Raw genomic sequence first — 21419 nt, 5'->3', positions numbered from 1 at the left:
CTAGTTTTATTTATGAGGTGTGATACAAAACATTTAGTAAATAAATATGAAACAAAAAAAAAAACAATCTACTAAATAAGAGACACTTGTGCAAATCCTTGTAACACACAATTAATTAAATAACTGTACATGCTTCAAAAAGACTTTTACACACAAATATGTTTTTATGGGTGTTTATTCAGAGTCACCTCTTCATTAATAAATCATTTTATTGCAATCTAATACGGATCAAATTCAAAGTGAAGAAAACTGGTTTGTTACTGTTATGCAATTCAGGTTTCATATTGAGTGCTTAAAATTCCTCCTCAAATGCGAGATTAGCTAAACTGATCTGAATCAAAATTTTACAGTGCTTTACAATAAAGAGACGCAAATGTGACACAATACAAAAAGAAGTGAACACTAGGAAAAGTTATGAATGTAAGAAAAGTTTTTTTTTTTTTTTTTTTTTTTTAAACATGATGCAGCACAATTTATTTCATTCACAATAACTCTGCTGACTTCTTTCTTGTAAAAGCGATCTCTATAGACTTTATATGGTTCATTATCTTATTATCTCATATCTTCTTCATCATGTTCATCTCTGCAACCAAGTCCTAACAGACCATAGAAATGAAAGGGGAGATTATCTATACATTTATACAGTATTTAATGGGAAAAGGCTTTACTCATTCTTCAATTTCTATAGGGAAGTTTATTGTAGCCTACATTTATTACTCTAGAGTCTAGAATATATATTTTATAATAATTATTTATTTTTGTTTAAGTGATCTTTCTCTTCATACCAGCTGTATCAAATAATATTTTGTGTTTGTCTATACAAATATGAGGTTGCATTGTAGTGTTTGCATTGAAAGTTTTGTGTTGCTTTTCTGAAGCATATTTTCATTTTTTTTAATCTGAAAGAAAAGATGCCAGATTTTCACATGAGCGGCAAAACAAAAATAGGAGGAGAAAAAAAAATAGCTTAAAACAACTCTCAATGTGTTCTGAAGTGTACTGAAATTATTTATGTGTTTGGGTTAAGATATCCCATAAAATATAAATGATAAAATTACCCCCTGTAGTAACATTTTTATTCTTTTTTTATTATTATTTAGAAGTCAATATTAAAGGTAGATAGTTTAATAATTTGTCAAATTAAATAATAAATAAATGAAAAATACAGTCTATGCTGAGCTAGAGGGGCTGAAATACTCACACTTGGCTTCTTTAGAACTTGCGTATACCACCTGAACTAAGTGCACAAGACTTTCCCAAGTCTGAAAAATGCCAAAAGCACCCCTTAAATCCAAACTATCTCTAATACTACTTCATAGTGGTCCACAGGCACACAGATACATCTAGATCTGTACTGTAAAAACCAGACTGGTTTGATTTCAGTTAGTCTAAAATGTTTATGTGCCATTAGGGTTAGAAGACAAATTCTCATTTTAGTCAGATTCAGAAAAAACTCAAGTAGATCACAATATTTTTGACTCTAACTGCAAATGAAAAGTGTCCTTTTACTTGTTATTACATTTACATATTTTAATTCTGTGAATCGTTTAAACTGTTACCTGAATTATTCTCACTTCTCTGTTAGACCAACAAGTGTCCCTAGAAACAAGAAGTGGTTGTGTTTTCTTAGAGCAAGGGGTTTTTGGTCCAACATCTTAGGTTTAGTGTTTTAATTAAACACCTTAAACAGATTTATATGTGAATAAGCGGTGAAGGTTTAGCACCTGATATTGACAGCGGAATTCAAAATTCATCATTCAAATTTTCAGATTTAGTTCATTGAATGCTGAACTTGACAGGCCTGAAAAGAGGAAGCTGTGTGTTGTTTTGCTCAAGCACATTTTCAGTGAACCTAAAAGAAATGTACTAGGCACATTTTCACATTAATGACAAAGCAGAACAAAGATGACAGAAAGAAAGAACTAAAACAGCACTCATTCTGCAATGTTGATACCCAGAAATGGATTTACATGAATGTGTTTATGAGGAATATGTCTATGACAGTGTATATAAGAGGATGCTCAGACGCTATTCTGGACACATCAGCTCTGAGATCTCCAAGCTCTACAGAACTTCTACAGACTCTTTCTGTCATTTTGAAGAAACATCTTGAAGAATGAGAAGCCTGATGTGTTTGCTGTTCCTGGTGATCTTCTGCTCTGTGCAGATGACTTCAAGCGGTGAGTGCTCTTTTACATTTTGAATTAAGATAAAATGTATTGTTTTCAGAATATTTATGGATGTTTAAATTGCATTTGTTGATTTAAAAATATTATAACAGCTTATAATCTTTTTGCATGAATACAGATATTTGATATTTCACATATCTTCATATTTCAGCTAACCATGCAATTGAAGTGGCAAACTCAAAGTGTTGTGAAGGGTTCAGTAAAGTGAAGATTCCTGTGAATAAATTGGTGTCTTACTATTGGACCAGCAGCATCTGTCCCATACACGCTATTGTGTGAGTGTCATCTTAACTATTATTTCATTTTCAAACTAGAAAGTAAACATGAATAAGAAACTCTTCTGAAGTATTTGACTTAAATCATGTTTTTGTTTTTCCCTTCAGGTTTCAGACAATTGCAGGGAGAGAGTTCTGCATTGATCCAAAGACTGCCTTGGCGAGTGACTATATTGATAAAGTGGACAAAAGAAAAACAACTGCTACAGAATCTAATGCTACAAAAACAACTGCAATAGAATAAACTTCTGCTGCATTGACAACTGCTACTACAGCAAAGACTCAGAGCCTTACAGTTTAAAAGAAGCTACACTGTTTCTATTTTATCTCTGTATTTCATAATGTATATACAACCATATTTCTGATGTGTATATACTCTCCAAATAATCTATTTAAATAAATCCATCTTTTCTAATAAAATATAAATTAATGAAATAATTGTCATTTTTTTCCTTTTATAGATTTAGTATTTTTTCTTTATTTAGATTGTATTTAAACTTGATTTAGTTTTATTTATGAGGTGTGATACAAAACATGTAGTAAATAAATATGAAACCAAAAAAAAAAAAAAAAAACGAATAAATAAATTATTATAAACTTAATTTAATAACGTTTATGTGTGTTTATTCAGTCACCTTGTGAGGGACCAAGCAGTCAAGGGCAAAGAACACAGGATTTCCAACCAAAAAGTAATTTATTACATGCCAGAGTAAGTTACAAATTAAATAACTTGAAAAACTGAATGAAAATAAAGTCAGGTCTGGGCCCATAAAAAAGTAAACTAAAAAGAATCAAAACTAAACAATAATCAAACAAACAAACCAGACAGAGAAAAACATGGCCTCCCAAATGCCACACATCGTGAAACGTATATAGACGGTTTCATCGGGCGCACGCGCCTGGACCTAAGTTAACTTCCGGTCTGTGTTGTGTATATCGGTCTGGCTGCGGTGCCATCTACAAACGCAGTTAAAGCCAAGGTGATGAGTAGACTAAAGTTGGGCTCAGGTGGCTGTGCTGCGGGATGTGTTTCCCATACATTTATTTATTTTTGGAGACTCGCAACAATTTTAAAACTGATCGATTTTCAAAAAGGCTTCTTTTAATAAACATGAGTAACGTAACGTCACGTAACGTACTGCACGTTTAATAATAATAATTCCTTACATTTATGTTTAAATATCAAAACGAGGCACGGGTGTTTTTATATCGCTGTGTTTCTGAAAGAAGACGTGCATATGCGTGATAAAGCAGCGTATGAGCGTACCAGCTCTGCTTTGTTTACAGCTGTTACTGGGGAAACCTCTATTTCTCGCGCTTTATGTCTATGCTTTAAAACATCTCCTGCTGGCAAATAATGAATTAGCATTTTCATTAAGTCCGCCTGATCCACACAGAAAACACATTTTGTTTGTTATCAAAAAATATCTACTCTAGAGGGACTTGGCTGTTGTTACTGATTCTATTTGGAGTCTTCGGGAAGTTAAGTTAGGTCCACAAAAGCGCTCACGCGCATTAACGTTTGTTTATGTTGATGCCGTTGAAACCATGGGTGAGGCTAGCCCCTTTAGCAAATGGTGTCATGCTCTTCTCTTTTTCTACTTCTCCTCTGTACCTGCACCGCTCAGCACGACCGTTATCCAGCGCGAAACACGCTGAGTGAGAGCCCGTGATTGTGATCGGTTGAAAGCTGTGTCTGACACTTCTTTCCTTTTACCTAGAGTTGTTCCGAATTCGAAACTGTAGTACATTGATATGTGTGACATCACCAATTGTACGTGATTACGTGACCTCCCTAACAAGCCCCGTCTCTCCCCCTCACTCTGGAGGTGGTGTGATGTGTACGTGCGGTCAATAAACCCACAGATTATAAAGCAGTGCTCTTTGCCAGTTCATTTATAACACACGAGTCAACATGGTGTCAGAAGTGTCCTACAACTACACGCGAAAGTGAGTTTAGTCTACACTGGAAAAGTGTCCATGCAAGTCTCTCGACTCGCAAATAACTAACTAGCCGCTAAGCTACGTAAACTGCTTCATCACACGCGCCAGCCACGGCAGAGGAATTCCGAAGACCCGATCCCCTCTTTTTTTCAATGAAAATATTGCAGAGAACTGGCGTATATTTGAACAAGAGTTTGATTTCTTCATTGCTGCAGCTCATGGAGACAAACCGCGTCGAACACAAGCTTTCATTTTCCTCAACCTCGCGGGTCCCGAAGCCATCGAACGTGAACGGTCCTTTGTTTATGCACAAGAGGTGAGCGTTCCCGGTGAAAATGACAGTGTCGTTATCATTACGCCGGCTGAGTCAAGGGAAGACCCTGACTGTTTAAAGAGAAAGTTCCGCGAGATTTGCGCTCCCCATATCAACATCACAATGGAACGACACAAGTTCAACATGAGATCACAGAAGCCCGGTGAGACTTTTGAATTTTATATCAGCGATTTAAAGCTGAAAGCAAAAAGCTGCAAATTTGGTACATTACAAGAAGAACTCATTCGTGATCGACTAGTTTGTGGAGTAAACAGTGACATTCTAAGAAAATCAATGCTGCGTGATCCAGAACTTACTTTAACTAGAGCCATATCAGCATGTCAGATCTATGAACAAACTGAACAGCACACTAAAGACCTTGCAACACTCCAAACAACAACTGCGACGGTCTATGCTGTGCACCAGGCGTTTGCAAGAAGGACTAGACATTCCAAATCAAACCACAAACCAGATAGCAAAGCACCGCCGATCATAAAGAACTGTAACAATTGTGGTAGTGACCACCCAGCCAAAAGAGATAAGTGCCCTGCATTCGGTCAACAATGCAGCGGCTGCAAGAAGTGGAACCACTTTAAAAAATGCTGTAGGTCCACTAAACCAAACCAAGCAAAACGTGGTTATACCAGAACTGTCCACGATGTTGAACCAGACCAGACAAACAGTGAAGAGAGTGATTCGTTCTTCATTGATGGAGTAACTTCAAAGTCTGTTGATTCCTGCACTGTACACGTATATGGCAAGCCAGTGGAACTAAAAGTGGACACTGGAGTCAAATGTAATGTAATGGATTTTAACACTTTTCAGCACTTGCGAAAAGAGGAAGAACTTAATGTGTTAAACACAACAAAGCTAATAGCATACGGTGGCAGTGAGCTACACACACTTGGCACAGTCGCATTACCATGCTGTCTAGCCAGACAGACTTATGACCTGCTGTTCTATGTCATCAAAAGCTCTGCACAGCCCCTATTGGGTCTACCTGACTGTCTACGCATGGGACTTCTTACACTTGACAAAGAAGTCCACCAGCTGAACACATCCAGTCAGGATGAATTCACAGACAGAATTCTCACCAAATATGCAGACCTTTTCAAAGATGAGGTGGGAAGACTACCTGTCACATATTCCATGAAAATCGACCCCACCATACCGCCAGTCGTCCGACCAGCAAGACGCATCCCAGTCGCTATGCAAGACAAGGTGAAAAAGGAACTTCAACGGATGACTGATCTTGGTGTCATTACACCAATCTCTGAACCAAGTGAGTGGGTGTCTTCCACGGTTGCTGCTCATAAAAAAGACTCTAACAACATCCGAATTTGTATAGACCCGAGAGACCTGAACACAGCTATACAAAGACCCCACCACCCAATGAGAACAGTCGAGGAAGTTGCTGCCCAGATGTCAAATTCCACCATCTTTTCTGTGCTAGACGCAAAAAATTCGTTCTGGCAAATATCCTTAGACCATAAATCATCACTACTTACAACTTTCAGCACCCCTTTTGGCCGATATCGATTCCTAAAAATGCCTTTTGGTATAAACTCAACTAGTGAAGTTTTCCAACGCTCAATGGAGCAAATCTACGCTGGTTACCCTTGTGCTGTAATTGTAGATGATATATTGGTCGGTGGACGCACAGTAAAAGAACACGATGAAAACCTAGAAAGGGTGCTAGAGCGGGCGAGACAAGTTAATCTGAGGCTGAATCCACTGAAATGCAAATTCAGACTGAAGGAAGTGAGCTACGTGGGCCATATCTTCAGCAGTGATGGCCTGCATGCTGATCCATCAAAGATCAAAGCTATCAGTGACATGCCAGAACCTACAAACACGACAGCTCTTCAGAGATTTCTTGGCATGGTCAACTACATGGGCAAGTTTATCCCTAACCTCAGTGACATAGCTGCCCCACTCCGCCAGCTCACACACAAAGACACAGTATGGTGTTGGCTGCAACAGCACCAGGATGCTTTCCAAGCCTTGAAAAAATGCCTCACATGTCCTCCAGTCCTGTCGTATTACAACGTCGATAGGCCTGTCACTTTAACATGCGACTCCTCTCAGTTTGGTTTAGGAGCTGCGTGCCTGCAGGACAACAAGCCTATCGCTTACGCCTCACGAGTCCTAACACAAACTGAAATGCGCTGTGCGCAGATAGAAAAAGAGCTCCTAGCTGTAGTTTTTGCTTGCACTAAGTTCAATGATTACATCTATGGTAAACCAGTAACCATTGAAACTGACCACCAGCCTTTGGTGACAATCACCAGACGTCCAATACACAGCACTCCTGCGCGACTCCAACGAATGTTGCTCCAGCTCCAACGATACAACATCACCCTTATCTACAAAAAAGGAAAACACATGTATATAGCAGACACTTTGTCACGGGCGCCACAAGAATCTGTACATGAACAGGCCATGGAAGAAAATACCTTTGAGGTAATGAATGTTTGCAGCATCTCACCATCACGTATGGATGAACTTAAACGCCAAACAGACAACGACGCCACGCTTCAGATGCTTGTCAACACAATCAGGCATGGATGGCCAACTAAACTGCACAGTCTCCCCCCAGCAATAAGACCATTTCACCCATACAGACATGAACTGATCACAGATGATAGACTTGTATGGAAAGGCCACAAAGTGATCATCCCTGAAACACTTAAGCTGGAGTACATGCAAATCGTTCATAGAGGTCATCCTGGAGCCGAATCTACCAAGCAACGCACACGTGGCATATTCTTTTGGCCTAACATGACAAAAGACATTGATGCTTACATCACATCTTGTGCCACATGCAACAGCACCAAACCCCATCAGCAAAAAGAACCCCTTCAGCTGCCAAGCCTGCCATGGTCAATAGTAGCAGCTGACATCTTTGACTGGAACAGTCATCAGTTCTTGGTGCTTGTTGACTCGTATTCAGGATGGTACGAGATCGATCAGCTACAGAATTTGACCTCATCAGGTGTTATACAAAAGCTAAAGAGACATTTTTCTGTCCATGGATCGCCTCACACCTTCATCACAGACAATGGGAGACAGTTTGTGAGCAAAGAGTTTAAAGGCTTCGCCATGGCCTGGGACTTTGTTCATAAAACCAGCAGTCCATACTATCCTCAATCTAATGGCCTGGCGGAGCGCGCAGTCCGCAGCGCTAAACAACTCATGGAAAAGTCCAAACGAGATGGTACTGACATCTATCTCAACTTGCTGAATCTGCGAAATGTTCCACGAGATCCTAAGCTTGGCTCTCCAGCTCAGAGATTAATGTCCAGACAAACTCGCACCACCCTGCCACTCCACAGCTCTTTGCTGGAACCTTCACCTCTGGCTTCCAATGAAATTCGTGCACAGTTAACGAAGAAAAGACTCTGTCAAAAGATCAGTTATGACAAAAGCAGTAAACAACTGAGCATTCTCTCAAAAGGGCAAGTAGTGAGGATGCAAACCCCTCATGGTTATGCCAGTAAGGCAGTTGTGAAGGAAGTCTGCAGTGAACCAAGATCTTACATTGTCCTGTCTGGAGGGAAAGAATATAGGAGGAACCGCAGACATCTCCTAACTGTGAAAGAGCCTAGGCCAAGTCAACTTGATGATAATGATGATGAGGGTCACCAGGTGATCCCTGGTCCAACCAGAGTGAATGATCCAGTTGTAAAAGTACCAGATGTACTTATTCACAGAACCACAGGTCAAGTAACACCTCAAACACGAGCACAAAAGAAAGACAGTCCTTATGTGACACGATCCGGACGCACTGTATGCCCGAACCCTAAGTACAAGGACTGAAATGTTTGATATGTTGCTGAATTGCACATTTATTTTATCTTGGTTAACAATACCAGTTTCTTTATAGTGCAATATGTTTAATTTACATTTTATTAATTTACATTACATAATAGTTCCTGTTGGTCATTGCTACTGTTGCTAGTTTAAAATACCTTTGATGTTCTAAAGAAGAAATCTGATGTAAACACATCCAGAGTCTAATCTTGCTTTATGTTTAGAGACCATGCTTAGGAAAGGGGATGTAGTACATTGATATGTGTGACATCACCAATTGTACGTGATTACGTGACCTCCCTAACAAGCCCCGTCTCTCCCCCTCACTCTGGAGGTGGTGTGATGTGTACGTGCGGTCAATAAACCCACAGATTATAAAGCAGTGCTCTTTGCCAGTTCATTTATAACACACGAGTCAACAGAAACCATATCGGTGAGTACTGGAGTCAGTATCCTGAATCTCCATGTTGGTACACCTATAATAAGTGTTTATTATCGGACTATTTTAGTCCGGCGGGTCGACGCCGCTGTGGAGTAGCACAGGACCTAGGTGACTCGTCCATAGTCATAAACCGAGAGAAGTAACGACAGTTAAAATTTTCTTCCGCAAGACGCATGCAGTTCTGTTTCTTAACTGCTAGAGCGTGAAACAAAATCAGAAGCGCGACAAATAAACTGCGTACCTGTGTAGTGCGTACGTGTGTCTCTGTTGTTAAAGTTTATCTTTAATTTGATACTCATTTTAAAAATCGAGAGTCACGTAAACATGATGTCACGTGCGCCTTTTCTGGTCAGTCGTCATGGAAACATGAAGCCCTGGCGTCTTGAGTGAAAACAAACCAACAAGTCCTCCAACTCATACGACCGTATGGGTCGTTTGTCACTATCCATAAATACGACCCACACGAGCGTTCTCTAAATTAGCGCCCCTATTGGCAACAGGAGGTATGATAAATGAACTTTCGCCTAAATGCATTGTGGGTTTATTTTAACATGTTTGCTATTTGCGTTTTGAATTGTTTGATTTAAACTCTCCCAGATGTTCGTGGATTTTGATGATATGGATTTTAGATGACTTCGAGACATGTACAGGTAAGGTTTTCTCCCGTCTCATAAAGTAGTCGATCGTTTATGAATAATATGAGTTTTTATTTTCAAATCGATACTGGACACTGTATGTCCTATTAAACCAGTTTGACGTTCAAATCATTTAATCGAAATCTGCAGCTTTATAAAGTTAGTTTTCATTGTGATATTCGTTTGAAATTCGCCTGTGGTGGAAAGAGGTCATGTAAAAGTCGCGCATTTACCATTGTTTTTACCATAGTAACATGTCGCTGAACCATGTCACGTGTTATAAAACCTCAGTAACCACAACTCAATGTATCTCCCGTCATAACTGTAGTTTTACTTTGGTATTTGTAGTATAAACACGTTACCATGCTTTTCACCACAGTAACTGCTTATTGTGTACTCTTTAGTTAAGTAACACATTTGCCATGCCTTTAATACCTTTTTGTAATGTAATTGTGATTCAGTGTTTTTTTTCTTTTCAGTTTTGCAGTTTCTTCATATCACATACATCTCCAGCTCCTACAACAACATTCAGTGTCCAGCAGCTCTTTATGATGCTCTCTCTCTCTCTCTCTCTCTCTTTCTCTCTCTCTCTCTCTCTCTCTCTCTCTCTCTCTCTCTCTCATTTTCCTTTCCTATTTTTCTGAACTGTAATTCATAAATAAGTCACACATATGTTTCTTTCTTTCTCTTGTTCATCATGGCATATTTTCACAGCTCAGAATCAGATTTTGATCAGTTCTTGTATTAACAGGGAACTTGTACTCGAAGCTCAACTTGAAGAAGTTTCCAGTGAAGATGAAGTCCTTCAAAGGTTCGACACAGGTAATGTTGAAGATATGTAGTTATAACTGATTTACTTTAATTAATTTATCCTTACTTTATGTTAATAACCTTCCTTATAGTCCTTCCTTTCAAATATTTTGTTCACAGATCATTTCTAACACACTGTCTAAACATGTATGTATTAAAACAACAACAACAACTTGTTACTTTTTCTTTATTCCAGCTGAAAAGGAAGACCATGGGCCTGTCAAACCTTGTTTGTGGAGAGGGATGAATTTGACCATCTTGTGTGTTTACGGAGAAGACCAAAAGCTGCTAAGGCAGATATTTCCAGAGGTACGTCTGTGTTGATCTGAGCACCTCGACAGAACTTTACTGCAGTTACATTTTGCACCGAATTTTATGTTTTTTACTTTTTTAAATACCTCACGACCCCATCAGTACAAACCCTGTGCTATGTCAAAGTATTAATAATTCAAACAATTTCAGCAAATTCATATGATATTGTACAAGCGTACTCTCCAGCTTTTCCTCCTGCTGTCATTGACCATCGCCTCAGCTCTCATGCAGACTGTGTCCATTTTAAGTAGTCAGAGCGTTATATCCTAAAGTTTATATTGAGTCCACTGTATTCTTTATTAGCACCGTCTTAACCCGTTCTAACAGTACATGATATCTGTCCGCACCTCACAGTCTGCCTTTATTTCCATGTTGATTTTAATTGAACACGTCTGTTTAAAAGCAAGTCAGGAAATGCTGTGTAACTTGTCATGTGACACATCAGATCTTCAGTTAATTTGGCCAAATTAGATCATTTAAGGCTGTTCACACCAAGAATAGTAACTACAATAACTATTTTAGCATCCACACCAACATCAACCAATGATAAAGTTATGTTTATTAATATACACACTGCAGCGACGTTGATGTCTGCCACTTTAAATGATCAAGCTTTTGAAATGTGCATTTTGATTGGCTGTTTAATGTTCATCAGCTGGAAAATATATTCCACTGATGTTGTTCCTCTGTGTCATTAAGTATGGACTCATCCTTGGTATGAAGAGGTCTCTAAACTGCTTACAACAATCCTGCTGCATGTTATAGTGTAGAAAATAATTGAGAATAATATAGCTTGAAGATACAGCTTTCTTCCCTCTCATTTTGTTAAAACTCAAACGCAAGATTTTGCCTTTCTTTGCTTGTTTGTCTTCATCTTAGTCCTTTACTCTCTCCACTCACTCACACATTCTCTCTTGCTCTGTTGTAAGGTACAAACAGAGCGGATGGTTGCATGATGGCCTCTTTCAGGTTTGTCAACTGAATGTCTACTAGTGTGGCTCAGCAAGTTCCTGTCATGATCAGCCCTCTCCAAGAAAGGTTTGTAGAAAATTGTAATCAATATTCATTTAATCCTCTAACCTGAATCTTTTGGTGAATTTACTTAATTATATCTGTCTTAATTCATATGTAATAAGCAATAGTAATTAAACATGGGGTTAATAGACATATTTTTGTTTTACAGCTGAAGAGCAAAAACACAAAGAACATCAGTCCTGTTGGGGATGAGGAATGAACATGGCTCTATTGTGCCCAAACAGAAAAGAGTGAAAAGGTGCTCATCCCCATTGATGTGTCTGTATTCAAGCAATGCATTAGTACAGCATATGATGTTGATCTCTATTCAAGTCAGCAATTATCATTTTTCACATATACATCTTTTTATAAGTCCTAGAATGAACAAATCATCAGGGCATCATTTCTGGAATTTGGGCAGAAAATGACTGAATATGGTGAGTACTGACACCTGCACCTGTATTCACCAAAACTATTTTTCTTATGGACTTACAGTTTTTGAAGGAGGATGAAGTCAGTTGATGGAGAAATGAAGAACGAGATGTGTTGTATATGAAGACTTCAGATGCAAAAGCCTTTAAGTTCTGTATGAAATGTTCTTCTAAGAAGAATTTTAGAAGAAAACTTCAGGTGGAACTTAGATGCCTTTGCATCTGAAGTCTTCATATGTACTATGAGTTTTCAATACATAACTGATTTGTTATGACTGTTTTTATTATTTTCTACTTGTACAGAAAGACTGCAGTAGAAGGAAAGCTGGTACTGAGAACATTTGTCTTCACTCCAGACTAAAGAGAAGCGGGTCTGAGGCCAGAGATGGAGGAGTCAATGGTCACCAAATGCAGTGCTGCAGCCTGAAACAGTGAAGACTGAATTCCCAAACAGCTGTGTGACTGCACAGATGTTACGGCCATAAAAGAAACTTCACAACTGAGAGCCCATACCTCCAACAACCTTCAACAGGAATCAATGGTATGTCCATTACAACAATTCTAAATAATAATAATATATAATTGACACAATGATTTTGTCTCTCCAGGACATCTACGCAAGGTTTTTCTTTTGTTGAGGACCGTCAGAGACTCCAGCCACACGAGCCATGGATTGCTCTCAACATCACCATCAGACAGACATTATCACAGAACCAGCACCAGCAGACTGCAAAACAAGTTCCTTCAACAGGCAATCAGACTGAACTGAACTCGTACCAGTAACACCACACACACACACACACACACACACACACACACACACACACATACACACACCAGCAGCCTCATACTGTGTGCACTGCACTCTATCAGCTACACTGACTGGACTCTGACTCACTATTATTCTGCAACCTGATATTCTGTTTGCACTAATTCATACTGTACTGAAAGTGAAAGTGACGTGACATACAGTCAAGTATGGTGACCCATACTCAGAATTTGTGCTCTGCATTTAACCCATCCGAAGTGCACACACACAGAGCAGTGAACACACACACACTGTGAACACACACCCGGAGCAGTGGGCAGAGGTATATCTACAGTATACAGTGATTGTTGTTAATTGTTTTCATTTTGTTCTCTCTGTATAGTATAGTATTGCACTATATTTTCTACCTGTATTGAGCTCTTATGTATACGGTTTATATTTTTGATACTGTATATGTGTTGCAAATATATTCAGTACTTGTCATGCTGCAGTTTGCAGAAAAGCATTTTACCACCTGTATACTTGCATTAAAAACATTGGTATTGTGATAATAAAATGATTTGATTTGAATTGGTCACATGACTTGTTCATCAGTTGTATTGTTGTGCTGGATAACAATTGCAAATTGTTTATGACATTGAAGAAGATCATGATAGAGACATGGATTTGAAGAAAACCAGGAGAGCTCTGATGATGAGAAGGAAACTGGATGTGATTCTTTGGTGCTCAAGACATTTCACCATGCCTTCATCTGGGTTTCTTCATCTGATTAAAATAAAATGGTTTTAATGTAACCCATTTTTATTTCACTTGAATATAATTTGTCTTAATATGCTTCTTTATCTGTCTTTATGCTGCATCCTAGTAAAATATTGCGTATGGTGTTGGATAATCAAGTATGGTGAATATTCTGTACTAGAGATGGTTTTTTGGTAGATACACCATTTAATTTTGTAAACAACACATATAATCACCATGGTTGTTTTGATGAAGACATGAACATTTAGTAATATTAATGAAATTCAGTTAGATGAAGAGCTGCATTAGAAGAGACTGCATGGACTTCATGCACAACTGAAGGTGATGAATCAAGGAAAGATCAACATGAATCCTGTTCTGTATTATAATGAAGATGTTCATGCACATTACTGATGTCTAGCTCCTGAGCAGGACAAAGATGAGACATTCTTTACAGAGATTTATGAATTAGGTATTTTATATTATGATTCTTTAAATTGCATGAATTGTATGGAACCATAAACTGCACACTGTCACACATTGTCTTACTGAATGACACATTGGCCTTGTCTGATGAAATGTCAGAATATGTATTTGTTGTCTTTGTTTACTATTAGCACTGTATTATTGCTCTTGATCTTATGAAATAAATTGAGCTCTTTCCAAATGGGCACTTATGTTGATTTTCTGGTGTCTTAATTCTAAGATAACTATGACTTCCAACTTACATAATGGTATGCTTTTGAAAAGACAACCTACAAAATGTGTCTCAACAGTTTGTTGCCAATGATGAGAATAGAGCTGTGCATTTTTTTCCTGCCCTTCCATCCCCAGGGGCCCAGTAGAGTCCCCTTGAAGAGCAAAACAATTAACATTCCAAATGGCTGTAAATCAAAATCTGATTATAGTTTCAAAAAGAAAATTGGTAGGACAACTCATTATGCTATGTTTACTAAATAATGTTTGGCACAGCTTTCAAACATTCATAGAAAAGTGCTATACATGTGTTTATAAAAGTACTCTTAGTAAAATAAAAAATGTCAGCCTGCCTCTCACATATGTCATATAACTTTGCACAATAAACATGCTTAGATATCCCTTTGTTTAAAAAAAGAAGTATTTTTCACAATTTCATTATTAAACATTTTAAACTACATTGCCCATAAGCCTTAGCCATTCTATCGATGGAAAGTGAAAGTCATGGCGCTGTTTTTTGTAGTTCAATTAAGTTATGTTCAGGTTTAAGGTTAGGATCTCGGTAAAGAGGTAATTTCACAAAATATAGCAATGCACCATTGTTAACTGAAGGTACTATTGACGTAATAATTACAGCAAAATTTACTTTGCAACATTAAACGTTTTTTAATTTGGGCTAAAAGAAAGTCCAGTCACAGCGAGTCCTCGAGTGCCAAGTGGATTTCAAAGCCAATGAAAATCCAGTTGAGCAGAAGCGACACCCTTACTTGTCCATATACGGCCATTCATGACAGGCTTTTCCGGGTTCTTGTGGTGAATTTATTTTCACCCACTAAATATAAAACTAAAATGACGGATTTGCATTGTGGGGTAAACCTGATTCAGCAATAGATTTGTTGATTACAGTTATTTATTTTCAAACAAGGGCCTCATATTTGCGATTATACACATTCTTTACCCTAATATTAATGTACAATATTTAAGCTCAACATTTTTGCATATACTGTATGAAAAAAATAATATTATATTTATATATTTATAGTGTATTAAATGTATACATTTAATCACTTGTGTGTTTTTTGGAGATGTATTTACAATCTTGCAATTTTTAGCTCTACCAGTTAAACTACAGAAAAAAAGGAAAATAATAATAAAAATAAATAAATAAATACAATTTAAAAAACACAGGGATAATTTTTTTTTAGTAATTTCCATATCAGTGTTTATTGATATGTCAAACTTTTCAGACAAACAATGCAAATAACACCATTCTTTCTCTCTAGTTTGTCACTATGAAGAAATAAAAACAAAAAAATAATATATTATTGTGAAATATAACAACTTTTAAAAATTACTGATTGATAAAGTAACTAATAGGTACAGACATAATTATGTAATAGAAAATCCCTTTAAAACTAAATTGGCTAATATAAAAATATATATATAAAATAAAAAAAAATGAATAAATAAATAAAAATTGTCAATTTGTTTGCAGAGAAGTTTATAAAATGCCAAATAATATTTTTACAAACCAGGAGTTGCAAGGCACCAGCTGAAATCATATTCTTTTCTTTCATTTAAAAGTGATTAACTAATTAGAAAAATATTGTTAAGACTAATATTTCACATGATTACCTCTTAATCTCCTGTAATCACTGATCGCTTCTGTTGTGAACATATGCAAGACAAACTAAAACGGTTATTAATAATTATATTTTATAAATCATTTTCAGCTGGAAAATGCATTTCTATCATTAAATGACCTTAAAGGTCACACACACACACACACACACACACACACACACACACACACACACACACACACACACACACACACACACACATATATATATATATATGGCATATAGAATACAGTAGGTGGGATGGTGATAGTGACAGGAGTGTTCACAGTAGAGATGGGAGTGTTGACTAGAGGAGAAATAATACAAGTAGACATGCTAACGACTGAGAGCAGATGTGCCACACAAGAGAGAGTGATGTGGATGCTTTTGGAAGGGCTGCTATTGTGGAGAGCTGATGGAGAAGGACTCAGTAATCTGTCAGAAATCCTGCAAGACAGGAAAAAATTGAATTTATAACATGATGAATAATTAAAACATTGACAACAAATGAAAGTGACGTGACATACAGCCAAGTATGGTGACCCATACTTAGAATTCTTGTTCTGCATTTAACCCATCCAAAGTGCACACACACAGCAGTGAACACACACACACGGAGCAGTGGGGATCATTTATGTTACGGTGCCCGGTGAGCAGTTGGGGGCAGCGCAAAAAAAGTCGTATTGCCGGGCCGAGACTCAAACCCACAACTTTATGGTTAAGAGTCAAACTTTCTAAGCACTAAGCCACGACTTCCCCCTAGCAACGGGCTAGTGGTTAAAGACAACATAACTGCAGCGTGTATAATAATAAACAGAACTTTATAATTTGTTGGTAGCGATGCTAAAATAGTCATTATAGTTATTGTTCTTGTTGTAAACACCTTTAAATGATCTAATTTGGTCAAATAAATAAAAGACCTGGGGCCGGTTGCATAAACTGCTTAAACTAATCTTTAAAAAAGTTAGCCATATAATTTGATTTACTCTAGACTTGTCATAATTGTTTAAAGTCAGTTACAAAAACATAGATTGGTCCAATTTTACTAAGAAATATGATTATCTCTTGGTTAACTGCTAGTTGGTCACAGTCTTAACATAATAGCTATGTTTACGCAACCGGCCCCTTTTGTGTCACATGACAAGTTACACAGCATTTCCTGACACAGTCTGAACGAGAGCTGAGGCGATGGTCAATGACAGCAGGAGGAAAAGCTGGAGAGTACGCTTGTACAATATCATATGAATTTGCTGAAATTGTTTGAATTATTAATACTTTGACATAGCACAGGGTTTGTACTGATGGGGTCGTGAGGTATTTAAAAAAGTAAAAAACATAAAATTCGGTGCAAAATGTAACTGCAGTAAAGTTCTGTCGAGGTGCTCAGATCAACACAGACGTACCTCTGGAAATATCTGCCTTAGCAGCTTTTGGTCTTCTCCGTAAACACACAAGATGGTCAAATTCATCCCTCTCCACAAACAAGGTTTGACAGGCCCATGGTCTTCCTTTTCAGCTGGAATAAAGAAAAAGTAACAAGTTGTTGTTGTTGTTTTAATACATACATGTTTAGACAGTGTGTTAGAAATGATCTGTGAACAAAATATTTGAAAGGAAGGACTATAAGGAAGGTTATTAACATAAAGTAAGGATAAATTAATTAAAGTAAATCAGTTATAACTACATATCTTCAACATTACCTGTGTCGAACCTTTGAAGGACTTCATCTTCACTGGAAACTTCTTCAAGTTGAGCTTCGAGTACAAGTTCCCTGTTAATACAAGAACTGATCAAAATCTGATTCTGAGCTGTGAAAATATGCCATGATGAACAAGAGAAAGAAAGAAAAATATGTGTGACTTATTTATGAATTACAGTTCAGAAAAATAGGAAAGGAAAATGAGAGAGAGAGAGAGAGAGAGAGAGAGAGAGAGAGAGAAAGAGAGAGAGAGAGAGAGAGAGAGAGAGCATCATAAAGAGCTGCTGGACACTGAATGTTGTTGTAGGAGCTGGAGATGTATGTGATATGAAGAAACTGCAAAACTGAAAAAAAAAAAAACACTGAATAACAATTACATTACAAAAAGGTATTAAAGGCATGGCATTGTGGTTAATGATTTTTAACTACAAATACCACAGTAAAACAGTTATCATGGTAAAAAAAAAAATATGGTAAGTGTTGTGGTCACTGGTCATTTCAGATTCGTTGCGATTGCCACACATTCGTTCACTGGCATTCACAACATATTTGTAAAGAAAACGTCAAACTGCACTTACTTTGACATTAATTGCAGACAATCAGAACAGTACCTTAAAAAATAAACCATAAAATAAAATTGTTTACAAACCTGGACAACAACGCATGGTAAGATGTTGGGTCACGCCTCCTTTTTTTGGGTGGTAACGATGGTAACGACAGTCAAAGGTCATTTGATGACGACACACCCGACAAACGAGACTGTCGTAATACGGCCGCTAGAGGGCGCTTGATTTTAAAACGTAATAATAGGTCGTAATATGCTGCTTGCACAAACGACCTATGTGGTCGTTTTTAAGAGGAGGACAGTCTCAAACAAACGATGTGCCACTGAAAACACTCACTGTGGCTTTTTAAATGGATTGTTATTAATTCCTAGATTTATATCTGTTATTTTTCAGTTATGGCTGACTATCAAACTAGATAATAAAAGAAAGTTTCATGTTTTTCTTTTGCTGTATTTATTCATTCATCACACACAGGATTTAACCTGAACCAGGCTTAACTCCTGAACTCCTAGCATAACTCTCTCTCTCTCTCTCTCTCTCTCTCTCTGTGTGTGTGTGTGTGTGTGTGTGTGGCCTGGCAGTGAGCAATGGATATACGACAATTCTTTAAAAGAAAAAAGACAGATTCAGGTGAGAGACTAGGGACAAGCCATAATGACCTCTGTCTTGTTTTTGTTTTTTTTTCCTTCTGAAAAGTGTTAAGCTAAAGTAACAGATAATGCAAACCAGCTGTAGTTGTATCAAATTACTTATCTAGGCAATGGTCCCCTGCTTTTATTTATTTTTTATTTATTTCAAACTCACAAGCTTCTCTTGTGAAAGGAATTTGTCATTTAAAAAAGTTTCTAAGCCCAATAATAATAATAATAAAGACATTTAAAATGACACGCCTCTGTGTGCCTTTTGATCATATCCTTAGAATCTGTAAATGGTCTCATTTTTGTGACATGACAAACTGACCTCAACTCTCCTGCCTACAATATATTTGTGTATGATTGTCAGTGCCAAGGGAAAGAGAGGGAGATGGAGAAAGGGAAAGGGAAAGGGAGAGCATGCAGGAAGAACCAGGTGAGGAAACAACAACAATAAATTGACATATAGTGAATAGTGGCAAGCAAAACAGTAACTACTCATACTCCTATACAAACTTATTGGCATTAAGTAGCCTATATTATTATTTTTTTGAAACATTATTTTACACCACATTTTTTCATAATAAAGGAGGAGGAAAACAACAAGGAGAGTCCATAATGGATGGAGAGGGAACTGACTAGTGAAAGAAATGAAGAGACAGAGGGAGTGCAACATAGAGACCACCAAACCAAAGCAGCAGAGACAGAAGAGAGCTGTTCAGACTTAGGGGATAAGGACACTGGTCCTAAACAGTTAAAGCTGCCTCAATACCCTCATACTCAGTTTGGCACACAAAAAAGAGCCTTTCAAGAACAGTGGTTCAAAAGTTTCAGATGGCTGGAATACTCAGCTAGACAAAATGCTGCTTTCTGCTTTCCTTGTAGGGTATTTGGCAAAAATGTCAGAAAGGATGCACTTGTTAATGATGGAGTTAATAACTGGCAAAAGGCACTTAGCAAGTTTCAAAAACATGAAACAACACAGTCACATAAGGACAGTGTGGTTTGTTGGAACAGCTACAGAGCAAGCCTGTCAAAAGGGAATGTTGTAGAGCAGAGAGAAGCAGCAAGTATCACTGAAATTAGTGAAAGAAGGCAGTACCTAGAGCGTATTATGGCAGTAACCTGCTTCTTGGGGAAGCAAGGCATAGCATTCAGAGGTCATGATGAAACGGATGAGAGTCACAACAAAGGCAATTTCCTAGAGTGCATGTCACTTTTGACGAAATTTGATCCCTTCTTGCAGAGATACACAGCCCCTTCAAACACCACGTACCTCTCATCTGATAGCCAAAATGAGATGATAGAGTGCTGTTCACAAGGAATAACAGAAAATATCATCAGTGAGATAAAGGGAGCGAATATGTATGCCATTATGGCTGATGAAGCCAGGGATGGAAAGACAGAACAGTTGGCACTCTGTGTTAGATACGTGTCTGTTGAGGGTGCCATCAAAGAAAGATTCCTAGCCCTTACAGAGGTGTCGCAGTTTGATGCTACTTCGATAACAGCTGCAATTGAAAATCAGTTGGTAAAGAAGGGAATTGATCAATTGAAATGTGTGGCACAGACCTACGATGGGGCAGCGGTCATGAGTGGGGATGTTGGGGGTGTACAAGCCCATTTAAAAAAAAAGCACCCTGAGGCAATTTATGTGCATTGTTATGCACATGAGTTAAATCTTGTTTTATGTCACACATGCAAAGCTGTCTCTGAAGCCACAGAGTTCTTCAACATGCTGGAAAGTCTCCATTCTTTCTTTAGTGCCTCCCTTGTAAACCACCATAAGTTTGTGGACACTCAAAAGAAGTTAGGGTTGCAGCCAAGAGAACTTGTGCAGTTGTCAACTACACGCTGGCAATGCCAGCTTCATTCAGTGACTGCAGTGATTGATAATTTCCCTGCTATCATTGAGTGCCTCTCCACAATCAAGACACCTGCAGCAGTTGGACTGAGGGCAAAACTCAGTAATTTCTCCTCAGTGTATTTGCTGATGGGTTTCCACACTCTCCTGTCTGTAACAGCAGGTTTACACAGATACCTACAGAAGGAGACCATTGACATTGCCCAAGCAGTGACATACAAAAATGCAGTGACTGACACCATGAAGCAGAAACGCAATGATACCACTGCTGCAGATCTGTACTCCAGAACAATGGCTATGTGTGAGGCAAACCAGATAGCAGTAGAATCATCCTCAGGACAGAGGCGTAAGACAAAGAGAATGGATGAATATGTTGTTGAGTCAGCTTGTGGGGCAGGCAGTGAAACCTGTGGCTCTTCAGAATCTGAAGATCTCAAGAGGAAACTTTTGTTTCCTTGTCTGGACCGAATGATCTGTGAACTTGAGAGGCGTTTTTCTGGTGTGAATGAGGATGTGCTCAATGGAATTCAGGCATGCAGTCCAACCTCAGGCCATTTCTTGTCTGAGCCTCATCTGACAGCACTGGCTCTGCATTACCATATTGAACTTAAGTCAGAGGAAGTGATAGTTGCAAAAAACTTTCTGAAGCGCAAGA

The 21419-nt window shown here is 38.0% G+C and overlaps 1 protein-coding gene and 2 long non-coding RNA genes across 9 annotated transcripts; 2 read left to right on the top strand and 1 right to left on the bottom strand.

Annotated features, from left to right (window-relative positions):
* The first annotated feature begins 2039 nt into the window (after window positions 1-2039).
* On the top strand, window positions 2040-3014 carry LOC128014255 (monocyte chemotactic protein 1B-like). The gene is made up of 3 exons (XM_052597679.1): window positions 2040-2180; window positions 2341-2464; window positions 2573-3014. The coding sequence occupies exons 1-3, from the start codon at window positions 2117-2119 to the stop codon at window positions 2706-2708; spliced, it is 324 nt and encodes a 107-aa protein (XP_052453639.1). The 5' UTR covers window positions 2040-2116; the 3' UTR covers window positions 2709-3014.
* Window positions 3015-8613: 5599 nt separating this feature from the next.
* On the top strand, window positions 8614-14368 carry LOC128014258 (uncharacterized). Of its 6 annotated transcripts, none has more exons than XR_008183508.1 (9): window positions 8614-9479; window positions 9574-9626; window positions 10091-10433; window positions 10618-10730; window positions 11663-11771; window positions 11917-12006; window positions 12121-12184; window positions 12482-12719; window positions 12787-14368. It is a non-coding gene; the product is annotated as an uncharacterized LOC128014258 (long non-coding RNA). The 6 variants fall into 6 exon arrangements; XR_008183511.1 differs by having other exon boundaries at window positions 8625-9479; window positions 9574-9620; window positions 10363-10433; XR_008183512.1 differs by having other exon boundaries at window positions 8625-9479; window positions 10363-10433.
* Window positions 14369-15754: 1386 nt separating this feature from the next.
* LOC128014259 (uncharacterized) lies at window positions 15755-18569 on the bottom strand. Of its 2 annotated transcripts, none has more exons than XR_008183513.1 (4): window positions 18352-18569; window positions 17704-18046; window positions 17407-17519; window positions 15755-16450 (listed from the first exon to the last, which is right to left on the bottom strand). It is a non-coding gene; the product is annotated as an uncharacterized LOC128014259 (long non-coding RNA). The 2 variants fall into 2 exon arrangements; XR_008183514.1 differs by having other exon boundaries at window positions 15757-16450; window positions 17704-17774; window positions 18281-18569.
* Window positions 18570-21419: the final 2850 nt, after the last annotated feature.

This window comes from Carassius gibelio, chromosome B25, assembly GCF_023724105.1.
Source record: "Carassius gibelio isolate Cgi1373 ecotype wild population from Czech Republic chromosome B25, carGib1.2-hapl.c, whole genome shotgun sequence".
In the NCBI taxonomy this organism is placed as follows: domain Eukaryota; kingdom Metazoa; phylum Chordata; class Actinopteri; order Cypriniformes; family Cyprinidae; genus Carassius; species Carassius gibelio.
This window is presented reverse-complemented; position numbering and strand designations above follow the sequence as displayed.